Consider the following 13,319-nt stretch of genomic DNA (forward strand, 5'->3'; position numbering starts at 1 on the left):
AGAATAAGACTTTAATTTGGAATATTAATAACGAATTTTAAAATATATTAATTGTATTGAAATTAATTTAAAAATGTATGAGTCGTTTTCAAATAAATTTCATGTTGTATTAAAATATTTATCTAACAAATAGGTTAGTTAATACAATCGTCAAAAACTGATAAATAAAAAAAAAACAATAATATTCATATAGTACGTTATTGACATGTGCATGCAGTGCAGGAGCGCTCCGCTTTTTCTTTTACACACAGTCAGACGCTCAAATTTACATGGCCCGCACATAGAAAATTGTCTTAAATAAATTAGTTAAGTTTCTAGAATATAAAAATAATATAATATTTGATTATTCTTGTGTAAAAAGTGTATTGTTGCTGCAGGAAAGTGAAGGTACCATTTAGCAAACAAAATTGGTAAAAACACACATTTTATTTTATTGTTAAAACTAGCCACATCAAATCGATCTGTAGCTGATGTTCATAAATTGTGCAAAAATATTTAAAAAAATTTTATATTTAGTTGTGCCTTTCATAAAATGAATGACCAGCGTCACAACACATTCGCATAGATTCCACGATGACAAAGAGAATTATACTCACAACAATTACAACTTTTGAACGTAATTAAAAAGGCATTTTAAAGTGAATAAGCGTATATATTTTAATCATTTCATTTTAGGGAGGGGAACATTTAATTCATAATATAATTCAATAAATTATAAAAATAAAACCATAATAAACATAATGTACTGATGTGAAAACAAGTGAATAGTATTCATATTTCCGGTACAATAACTTAAAAATAATAGTTTTGTATAATATATAATATTTATGTAAAAATTACAAAAACAAAATAATGTAATACGCACTCAAACCATTGCATGTTTAAATTCGATACCATTAAATCAAATAAAAATCACACTACAAACAAAATATAGCTTGTTATACAATAATAATAATAATGATAATAAAAAAAAATACACAATAATACTACTCAGCCCAGATTGACAATAATGTTAAATCATAATTTAACCATAGTAATTTACCATACTAAGTTTACAGTATTTTATATTTCTTAGTAATTAATTTTTATTATAATGCATTAAAATATGGATACATTTCAAATCTATTTGGTTAATGAAATAAAAATAGGGTACAGCAGTAGGTTCTGACAATTTTTAATTAAGCTTATTAGCCAAGCATTAGAGATAAAGTAATGAAACAATTTGTAAACAAAGGTTATATTTAATTGTTATTAACAAAACCTTAATTTGTAAAAATTACACTACTTAATGCGACACCTTCATTTAGTATATAGTCTATATAGTCCATTTACGCATATTATATATTATACTATCAATATGAATATAATTTTTTTTCAATGGAAAAAATATGATTTATAAGCAAAATGTGACATGTTAAACTATATATTATCATCTAACAAACCGGTTAATCTCATCTACTTTAGTGTATGACCACAACAGTCTTTAAATTGTCAGAACCCAATGCTCTGCCCAAAAAAAAAAAACATATTTAAGAATTTTAACTACTTTACAACGATTAAACTTGAAATTGAAAACTTGATACAACAAAAAATATTTTTGAACAATAATACTATATAATATTTTTTAATTGCAAAAAAAAGAATTAAAAAAAAAAAAAAAAGTTGAATTATTTCACAAATAGCTTAAAGATATAACAAAGTACAATAATCTTAGACTTTTTAAAATAAACTAAATGTATCTTACTTACTAGTTTTTTTTTTTTTTTTTTAACAGCAACATTTATTATCATTATACATATAATATTATATTATTTATATCTACTGTACTACTACCCACAAATACAAAACACAATCAATGTGAAACAGCAGTAAATGAATAAAAGAACAATCAAAACTTTGGTTAACTACTTAAGACTATTGGTTATTTATGGATGTGTAAAATTGGTAAAATTCAAAGAAAAATAATAAGTGTAATATGTTTGACAATGATAAGCAACTTATATAATAGCTGTAGGGGATAAAAAAAAAATATGTTTAAAAGATGGAGAACTATAATAATTATGCTCTGTAATATTTAAGTATGTAATTAAGATGACTTAATTCAATAATAATAATATTATAAGTCACGTTACATTGAAAATTAATAATAAAACACTTAAGTACTGATATAAGTCCGCTAATGACGATCAATAAATAGAATCCATTAAAGTACATTTTGTGCGCAAATAGGCGGTTACACAAAGAGAGAAGTTACTTTTATACTTAGTTAACCATAAATTTCGAGTAACAATAAATTATTGTTGTCCAATTAGTTGGTTAGATTTACAAGGGACAACAGCTTGGTAAATAGTACTATAGAATTACAATAATATTATACTTATAAAAGTCAATTAAGTGGAATAATTATGTAGAGAAAATTATTAGGTTTCTATTTTTCACTCAACACTTAAGTACTAAGCCCTTACAAGTTCTAAATAACATTAATTCGATATTCTTAAATGTGCTTTAGGAAAATGTTGTTTTTTATAAAAAATATTAAAAACAGCAAATAATCCATTGCAACATTATGAATATTTGGACGAAATTCTGATACATTTTGTTTCAAATTTATATTCTGTCGATTAACGACAGAATAATAAATTATCTTATACTAGCAAATAGATAAATCAACAAAACGATAACTAAAAAATCTACCTATATACACATATTTTCAAAGTCAAAAATGTTATTTTTAACATTTTAAAATTTTTATACTTATCATTAGGTAAAGGAAATTTAAACAGCAATTATGGCTCAGAGTTCGCATTAAGTAAAATTCAATAATTATATTATTACCATATTATATATTATACATTATATGAATGTATAAAAAAACTATAATTTAATGAGAGTAAATTATACACCGGTGTATAATGAACATAAAAATATAAATTTGAGTAAAACTAGACACCATAATTGCCTATTGTGTTTGTGTATATACAAACATATTGTACACATACACAAACACTAAATATATGTATATACAGTTAAAATGTATGTATACATTATCTACTAACTCTAAACAGGAAGTGGTGGGGGGCCTAACAAAGGATTTGGTGTTGGTGAAAGGAGTTCCTGACGGTCACGATCACGTTCTCGTCCTGGACGGAACGCTTCCAACAAAGCTTCAACCCTGTCTTCGCTGGGGCTCCATCGCTGGCACCCGGCATTGTTTTGAAGCCACACAACTAACGTACTTGTGGGAGAACGAATGTTTACGTCTGTCCTAAAAATCCAACAACAGTTATGAAATAAATAAGTTTTTATGTGTCTTGTGCTATGTTAAATACATACTTTGGTACACTGTACTGGAAACCATGTCTGTAATAATGTTCATAAGCGGGTATAACCACTTGACGTCGTTTGAATTGACTAGTGTCTAATTTCTGGACAAATGTAGTTTCACCATCAACCAAAAATATGATGAAAGATAGAGGCTCGCTTGATTCAGATAACAATCGTTCAATATGATTTAGAGTTGCGTCAATTAGTTCATCACAGTGTATAGGAGGATTTACCACAAATGACCCGCTTACAGCATTCAAATCCAAAATGGAACTGAACATAAAAAACAAAGTTATGAATAATTTTAATAGTTATTATTAAAATATATTTTTTTATCATGCACAAAAACAGCATAATATTATTTGTTTGAAAAATATCCATGTCATAATAAAAATAAAAATTTGAGGTATAGAATAAAAATCTAAAAGCTTATTATTACACAGTACTTATTAAAAATATTTGTATTTAGAATATGAGAATTTTGGTTGGTACAGGCATAATATAATATTATACATAGTTCCATAATACCAGATTTACCTAACTAAAAAATAACTACTACTATGATAAGCAAAACAAACCCTCGGGATCCAAAATAGGCGTCAGTGTCTGGAAACGCTGAGCAATATTGTCGGAAATAGCAATTCAGAGGCGACGCAAAACACTCAAATGTCACACCAAAATTTCTGTGCAGAGATTCTAGGATAGGCACCGGCACTGATACTTGAGTATCAGGACTGTTAGAGCAGAAGACACTGTACCTTTTCAACAAACACCAAACTCTGGCCATAAAGTTTTCCATTTTTTTGTCCTCATAACAACTATAGCGATACAATTGTTCCTGTAAATCATCAAACATTTGTTTTACGATTAATGTTTGATTAGTGATACCTATAGTATTGAGTTGTGGATTACCACAGTTAAAAAAATCACTTACCAACTTTTGGAGGTACACAGTATTGATGAGTAACCTCTCTCCATTGAACCGAACATAAGTCTGTTCTTTATCGGCCATGTATTCAACTGGTGGAAGACGCGGAGCAGGTGTAACAAACTGAACAGGATAACACCAGACTTTGTGTAAAGTTAATACTGCAGGAGCTGGCGCCATTTCTAAATACACATAATAATTTATTACACAAAATTATGATTTTCCGACAATGAGTTAAAAACAAAATAAATACTACATAACAATAACTTTAATCGACTTTATGTTTAGTTCAACAAAATGCCTAGAACGTTCACAGAAAACAATCTTCTGAAAAATGTTGATCATTCATTAGCTTGGGTATAGAATATAAAGATCATTGAAATAGAAACTTAACTCAAAAATAAAATTACAATTAAAAAATATTACCCAAGAGAAATACCACAATGAAGTTGTATGTCCAGAAAAAGCTTAAAAAAAAATAATTGTTTTGACTAACCTGTAATTCCTTGTGCAATCAAAAGCTCACTATTTTTCTCTTTGACCTTGCGAGCGTATTCAACAGATAAATGGTATACCTTTGAGCAGATGCCTTCCACAGATTCTTTGACGGTCTGAGCTATATGCGGTTGGCATTGCATCTGTAAAATATATTAAACAATATTATAAAAAAAATTGTTTTTAAAATCATTTTACTGTGCTTGTTACCTTAAGATGGTTTAACCGCTCTTGGAAATCAACATATGTAGCACCCACTGTCTTCCTTAACCACTGCAATGTATCTTCAGTGTTCCATTTTACAACTTTTCTACTCTCTTGCAGTGTGTTTCTATACAACCCACAAATTAATAAATTAATAATGAATAAATTAGTAGACAACTTTAAACCTTAAATGCATGTTAGCTTAAAAAAAAACACGTAATTTAACAAGATGAAGCTGCATTTTAAATAGTAGTTAATACAAAACAAATTAAATCAGAAAATATGAAGAGTACAGTGAGACAATCATAGTTTGGCTACTCTAACATTTTGTTATTCGTGAAAAAGTAATGAACATTTTAAAACTGAGGAATGTGGCCACAAAAATAGTTATTCTTTATCATGACACCCCTCATTCCTATTCTGTTCGCCAGACTCAAGACACTTATGAGATGTTCAACCATGAAATTTAATCCTAATCCACTATTATACTTTGCAGACTTAACATAATAATTTTTAAATATTCCCAGTATTGTAGAATTATTTAGACGGTCAACATAAAATTAATTGCTGTAAAAATAGGAAAATTTCATAAATATTTGTGAGCCGCTGGATGTTTTCATTAGGCAAAATACATTTAACCCCAAAATAAAAAATTTTTATTTTACACATTAATGTATCATTCGGTAAGAATTCGAGCGCAAACACTGTTAGCTAAGGTGGCGTAATTTACTCGTGAATAAGTTAAAAGTGATAGAAGTTTCTTTATCATGCGTTAGTTGTGCAGTTGTGTTATTGGACATAATAAGCTAATGTTTATATAACTACTGTATATGAATACACATGGTTTAATGAACGGTGTATATTTTTGAAAAAAGAAATTAACCTTACTCTTATATCTCTGAAAAAATAATTCTAGCCAAGTAAATAATAAAAGTTTGAGTACCTACCTAACGAGCTACCTAATATTTACGGTTTACTTAGAACAATACAATATGATATCACAACTTTATAGTGCTAAACGTTTTTTTTTAACATTTTTTTTTACAGAACAACATGGAGGTTTCTTTGTGAATTTATTAAATAAAATAATATACCTAGACTCAATGAGATTTTTTGCTGCCTCAGCATATATGGATAGTTGTTTCCGGGCATCTGCAGTATACTTAGGCTTAGCCAATCTCAATGGTATATCATTCATTATTTCGTTATACATTCTTAAAGACACTTCTGGATAGCATTGAGAGGGTAATAATGGATCAGTACCAGTATCAAATACTTTTCTCTCAATAAGCCAACGATTGAAAGATTCTTTTGGTGCATTGATGTCTAATTATGAAAAAAAATATTTATGAATACAATGTAATTTTAATTCACGGAATTATATTGGAATACTTACTCTCTCGGGACTGACACAGTTCTTGGTAACATTGTCTTAATTTTGCTACCAAATTTCCACGGTAAAACTCAATATCTGGATGTGGTTGAGACAGCATGGATGGCGATCGCTCAAATATAACAACATTTGTAGGTATTTCAAGTTCCCAAGGACCACTGCAAAAAAATTAATTTAACTAGTAATTTTATTTATAATAATTAAAAAATAAAATGTTGATCCTTTTCTACGTAATCTATATTTTACAGTAAATTGAATAATACTAGAATGTTATGTTATTTGCGATCCATTAACACTATTTGCTTACAAATTTGGTAATTATCATGATACGAGATGTTTACAAACTATGATTATACCGGAAGTCTGTGACCGAAAACTAAACGAGTCAGATTCAGGTAAACAAGCAACTAAGATAAATGTCCGACGAACAATGATAGGTTGATGGCTAAATTGAATTTAAAAAATATCAAAGTATTGTATAATTTGTGGGTAAACATAATTAAACTTTATTGGTCACAGAGGTACATGCATGCATGTGGTGACCCAATACTGGTGGGTAATAATAATAATAATAGTCAAAATGAAAAATTATATAGAAGATTATACTTTAGTGTGTGTATTACTGTCGGCGAATTCACATTTCATAATGGCTATAGAAATGACTACTGAAAAAAATCACTGCATGCAAAGAAAAACTGATATTACATGGGTTATGTGATTAAATTAGCAGATGGTAAACAGTTGAAACAGAGGAAGCGGGTCCCTCGAGGGTACCAAGCATTGAAATTAATTTTAAGGCTTGTTAGTTGTTGCAATTATAAATGTTGTAATTGTTGCGGGGCTGAAAAGTTATGCAATAGTAAATGTCACGACAGTGCTTTACGCAAAAACAAACAAGTTATAATATTATATAATAATAATAATAATAATAATAATAATAGGTACATTGTTTTAGATTTAAAAATACCTCCATCACGATAATTACCAATATTTTTGTCCAATCACGTAAATGACTGGTGAATAACAATATTTTCCATTCAACAAAATTTACCGTAATATATACCATCGAACTTACGAGCATGGTGTTAAATTATTTAATACATATTTTATACACACAAATATACTAGTACCTATACAATTCTCTAAATTTTTTATTATCAAAAACTTACGTTAGTATCATTTTTTTTGTCGCAGGGCCCAAAACTATTTCTTCTGCTGGTCTTTTTTTCAATAACATTGGATTTGTTCCATTATGTTGACCATCGCTTGTTATTCCCAGAGGGTCTGATATGACATCAAACTGAAAATTTTGATTATATAATGCAATACTATATGATTTTTATGGCTAAGTTCATACACACCTGTCTCAAGGGCGGGAACTCCCACAGAGATTCACCAGTCAGCTTATTCCAAAAATAAGGTCGATTTTCACGTTTACTCCAAAATTTTTTCCATCCTTGTTGCAACAGCTCTAGTGGTAATTCAGGTTCAATATATGTATTTATTGGCAAGCCCTAAAAATAATGCAATATGTTTAAATAGGAACCATATGTTAGTATGTTATAGAAGTTACTTACATGTGGTGTCTGGGGACTTGTATGTATGACGCTTGGATGTGGACTAGAATTATTCATTTGCATATTATTTTGGTCCATAATACCGAGCGGTGGTTGGATTTTTATCGGAACTGGTATCATAATATCATGTGATGGCATTGTGTTCCATCCTTGTACATTGTTTATCATTTCTTGTTGGTCGTTCATTTCATTCATTTTGTAATCTATAATAAGTACACAATATAAAGTAATAGGTACATACAAAATTCTTTTTCCAAAATATAATTTTATGAGACATAGTTAAGTATAACATATTTTAATCCTGAACAAAACAAAATTTGCAAAATTATAGTAATAACATCTCTCTATATAGTATATACCAAGGTATTTTGACACTTAGTTAAGAGAAAATAATGGAACTGTAATTTTAATATTTAGGTAATTAAAAATATAAATGAATAACAAAATGAAAAAGGAAATTTCCTAATTGTATTCATTTCCTAAAAATTGGAAAATATTGCCAGGTTAGACGGATCTGAATCACTTATAATTTATAACTATAACTTTATATTATTTTTATATTAGGTTACCTACAATAAAAATCTATAAGATTGTTTAAAACTTAAGAAAGTTATCAATAAATTAGCTAGCGAGTTAGCTAGGTACCTACATAAATTGTGATTTTTTTTTCTTTAATAAGTTACCTAATGCCCTAATAGATACCTAACAATTTAATAACTTAAATACACAAGTACAATATTTTAATTTAGTTAAAAAAATTAATATTTTTATTAATAGTTAGTTATAACCATTTTTAAAATAAATTAATATATCAATTATGTACATTAATCTTAATATTATAATTGTAAATATTTATAACAAGGAATTTATAGTTTTATATAGCTCCTACATAATATTGTAACCTAATGGCAACAATTTATTTTACTGTTTAAAACATTTAACAAATAAAAATATATATTTAATATTTATCGAGTAGGTAGGTACCTATACTGAGTTACCTAAATTAGACAATAATACATAATATAGAATACAAAATCTTTCAACTTACCATTTTTCATAGACGGTAGACAATTTTGGAGCTCCATGATTTGTTTTGTTATTTCACAGGTCCATATAAAACATTATTTTGGTGTTCAGTGTTATGCTGGCACTAATAACCTGTGAAAAAATATGTAAGAATATTAAACAAATATAATTAACTACAAAAGTAAGTAGTGTACAGAAGAGCAATAATCTTTAATAATTACAAGCGCACAATATAAAATAAATTGAAAAGAGCTTAGGTAAAGTAATATATTCTTTTCAAAGTATACTTATATAACTAATGCAACGCATATCGATTACCGTAAAATGTAATGATTACGAAAATCTACGATACATTGACGCGGGCACGCAATCGACAAATTCGTGACGTGGAAATATAATATATTTTGGGACACGGCTGCGGATCGAGCAATGCCGATCGAGAACGCCGTAGAGTAGCGATGACCGAACCGAACGAGAACGCTGCCGTAGACTGAACGACGAGATCGAACGACAACAACTCGACGCAAGGGATGACTGTGGACTGAACGAGGAATGTGCTTCGAGGGTCGAAGATTAAGGACAGAGAGAGAGGAAAAAAAATTTAAGGATCGGACTCCCCGTCGCGAGGGACAGCATACGGCGGAAGACCACCAGCGGCGACGGCGGTTGTTGTTGCGTCGTGTTCGCGCCCGCCAACGACCGACTGACGGCGAGGGCCGAAAGGGACAAAGGACACGCGCGCACAACGGCGGACTACCCGAAACCCGCGACCGACGCGTACGCGCGCCGCGACGGCGAACGGGACGCGCGCGGCGGCGGCGGCTACGGTCTTGGACGACGGCGCGGACCGATGATCGTTTCGGTGCACTCACTCTGGTCGAGATCCATGGAAAAGCGTCAAGCGGCGTCAGAGTCGCGGGCCCCGCCACAACTGGTTTGGAAGACGATGTAAGTAAAAATATGGGCACGCGACGGGCGGCAGAGACGACCAGCCGAACGACAACGAAAAGTAAACTAAATTTGATAATGATAAAAAAGTCCTTTCCATTGCGTTGCGTCGCCACCACCGCCCCCCGCCCCGCCGTGTCCGTCGCGCAACAACCACCACCGCCTCTCCCTCCGCCGCCACCGCGGCCGACGTCGACACCGCCACCACCGCTCCGCCCACAGTCGTCGCGAGCGCGCGCGCCACCGAGACAATAGCGGTCCGTGGTCGTAGTTCGCGGTAGCCGCCGCCGCCGCCGCCGCCTCCGTTCCCGCGTCGCGGACACGGCCTCCATGCGCGCGCGCCCTCTGGCGGCCGACGCGCCGGACCGCTTGACGGCGAGCGTATTGCGCGTCGTGTCTTCGGCACGACGCAATTCGATTTGGAACCACCGATTTTCGTGGGGAAAAAAAAACGTTTTCGAATAATAATAATTAATGTCGTAAGACGCACGCCGACTGCCGCACACTCCGACGTGGGTGGCGTCTGGGGAGGTGCAGCATATTATGGGGTAAGCGCGTCGTCGATCGCGCGCGCCAGACTACGCGACGTTTTTCGCGCGTAAATGCGGAACAATAACACGATTAACTACCGACTGCACGAGCACAACGCGCAGTGTAGGTATATTATAATATTACGTATTATTAATATTATTGTGTACACGTAAAATATTATATTATATACTCACGCGAGCTCATAATAATTAATGATATTGTTAATGGGTAGGTACCTGCGACTTTTAGTAATTATATTTATAATTAATAATATTTAAAAGGACGCGTGTTTACGTCCCAATAAATTTGTGTTTGAAGAATTGCGATAGATCACAAATAATTTAACTCGGCTTGGACGCTACTCGTAGTGCTATGTGTGGAGTTAAATGTTGTCATGGTAATATTATTATAAAATAATAAAACGGGGAAATATTCTGAATACTCGTGTCGGCATTGTAGTTGTTGCAGTCGTAAATATTATTAGCCGTCAAGCTAAGTCGAATTATTTGTATTAAATTATCGCACTTCATCAAATATACAGACAATGTTATAAAAAATGTCTATACTAATGAATTTAAGAAATTAGGTAGGTAGGTTTTTTACACGGCGTAGTGTTTTGTTGAAATAATATTTTACAGGACGCGTGTTTACCTTAATATACGATGAGGCGATAGGACGAGCGTGAAATAATATAATATTATTTACATTCTTCACTATAGCGGTGCCATCACTCATCTCATCCCACTTGTATATTTTTTAAATACGATTTGCGTTCCCTCGAAGTCCACGATCCATACTACCTATAGTATGGCTACCTATATACAAGACTGGGCATTAACGAGTTAAAAAGTTAAGTTACTTTTAGCTAAGTCAAATAACGAGTTACTTTTTTTTAAGTAACTTGTAGTAACCTATCGAATTACATATTTTGTTCCATGTTATTCAGTAACTTATCAGTTAATTTATTTTATTGTCACGTCAAGTTAATTTTATTCCATATTATTAAAAATTATTGAATTTTGTAAAAATAAAAAAAAATAATAATAATGTGAAATATTAAATATATTAATATTATCAATTTTTAATACACTCGTTTGTATACGTCTTATTCCTCGTTACCTAATCATTATTAATATTATTAAATAACACGTATCACTTATTAGTTATTATTACATTTTTATTCCTAGATATGGAATTACAGCGATAACATTGCCCATCGGTGCAAATAATGGAAACCCGCAGTAGCGTATAACTATTGTAGTTCATCGTATTTACTATTTACTTATTGAAATAAAAGAACAAGCTATTTAACAACACTATTTATTTTTAAATAAACCACCCGACATGTCCGGCCCGTAATAAGCAGACAACAAAGTTTGAAATTCTATTGCAAAGACTGTAGATTGTACTATAATAGATGTTTACGTATAGATTTTAATAGTGGACATAAAGTCATAAACTGATAAGTAAACAAATACTATGTAGACTGCGTCACATGTGGTCGAAAATTATTTTTCACAATCTTGTTTTTTTGCTGTGTAACCAATAGTTAATGATAATATTCTAATCATGAATTCGATTATCATAATATTTATGTATAGTTGTGGACTATATGAATAATTATGTAAACAATTAATATTATAAAAACAATTTAACTATTTTGTTGTTAAAGTATGTATATGTACTTACAGTATGTTATTAATTTAAATACATATACACATTAATTATTTAAAAATTATAAGACATTTGTTGAATTACCATAATATGTGATTTGTTAACTTTAAAACATGTATATAAGTATAATTATTAATTTTGTATGACAAAAAAAGCAACTGATTTTTAACTAAGTTAAGTTACTTTTATTTTATAATTAAAAAAAAAAGTAGTTAACTTGCCCAGACTGGCCAGACTTGGCTATATAGTATATTAGCATATATACATATCGTGGTTGCAGTGGTATCGGGTAGGTACTTCACTACTTGAGTAAGGCTGAATATAATATTCTGTCCTGAAGGGACGTCGAGTTAAGTGTAAGAAACGTACTTATTATAGTAGAATTCAGGCCTGACCTAATGTGACCTAACTAAATGAATAACTGCATTCCTACTTACTTAATAGGATTTAAAATTAAAAACTTATTTTGTAGGTAGTTAGAATTTTTTTTCATATTTGTCATTTGGCCTGTATTCTAATTTTTGAACAAGTTGTAATATTATCGTCCCATAGGCCATAATACGTCGTCACTTTCAAGACTTACAAAACTCGCTAACATTATATTAGTATATTAGAATAAAATAAAAATAATCCTATACTATAATAATTAATAACACAAACATTTCTGTCATTTTTCTTGATAGCATAATTTTGTGTAGGTATATTAATATATTTTATTATAATATAATATGTTTGCAGTACAAATAAATAATAACAATAATTTATTATCGATAAGAAAAATACAGCCAGTCACCAGATTTTAAAAATTGGAAAAAAAATTCTAAAAATAACTTGAATACTAAATTATCGTTTAAAGTATATAGTTGTGTATAATATAATATACATGATAATAATATTATGCCGGTCTATACTTGTAGACAATAATATTATGAATTATATGTAGTGCGCTTGTATCGACCAGTCCCTTACGTTGTTCGTAATCGTACTTTATCATAATCGTCATTCGTTTACTTACCATGTGCGATATTAATTATTTTTATTTAGTCGATATCGTTATTCGTTATAATAATATAACATTATGATAGACATTTTATATTTCAGATATTATTATACATTTTAAATTAATAAATAATAGTAAAGTAAAAGTAAAAAGGTATATACAGTGTACATTATGATAAAAGTTTAATAAAATTGTTTTTTATAATTTATAAATTAGAAA

The 13,319-nt window shown here is 30.6% G+C and overlaps 1 protein-coding gene across 1 annotated transcript; it reads right to left on the reverse strand.

Annotated features, from left to right (window-relative positions):
- Nucleotides 1-1,751: 1,751 nt before the first annotated feature.
- Nucleotides 1,752-9,752, reverse strand: LOC100159733 (mRNA (2'-O-methyladenosine-N(6)-)-methyltransferase). The gene is made up of 13 exons (XM_008186843.3): nucleotides 9,266-9,752; nucleotides 8,970-9,079; nucleotides 7,922-8,124; nucleotides 7,706-7,858; nucleotides 7,514-7,644; nucleotides 6,348-6,502; nucleotides 6,046-6,277; nucleotides 4,958-5,078; nucleotides 4,749-4,890; nucleotides 4,259-4,434; nucleotides 3,903-4,162; nucleotides 3,334-3,597; nucleotides 1,752-3,265 (listed from the first exon to the last, which is right to left on the reverse strand). The coding sequence occupies exons 2-13, from the start codon at nucleotides 9,004-9,006 to the stop codon at nucleotides 3,058-3,060; spliced, it is 2,082 nt and encodes a 693-aa protein (XP_008185065.1). The 5' UTR covers nucleotides 9,007-9,079; nucleotides 9,266-9,752; the 3' UTR covers nucleotides 1,752-3,057.
- Nucleotides 9,753-13,319: the final 3,567 nt, after the last annotated feature.

This window comes from Acyrthosiphon pisum, chromosome X (assembly GCF_005508785.2).
Source record: "Acyrthosiphon pisum isolate AL4f chromosome X, pea_aphid_22Mar2018_4r6ur, whole genome shotgun sequence".
NCBI lineage: Eukaryota > Metazoa > Arthropoda > Insecta > Hemiptera > Aphididae > Acyrthosiphon > Acyrthosiphon pisum.

Coding starts and splice junctions, on each gene's coding strand:
- LOC100159733 (XM_008186843.3), bottom strand. CDS start 9,006: ATGGAGCTCCAAAATTGTCTACCGTCTATGAAAAATG. Junction 7,859..7,921: donor CAAGTCCCCAGACACCACAT/GTAAGTAACTTC, acceptor CATTATTTTTAG/GGCTTGCCAATAAATACATA. Junction 4,891..4,957: donor AGCGGTTAAACCATCTTAAG/GTAACAAGCACA, acceptor TATATTTTACAG/ATGCAATGCCAACCGCATAT.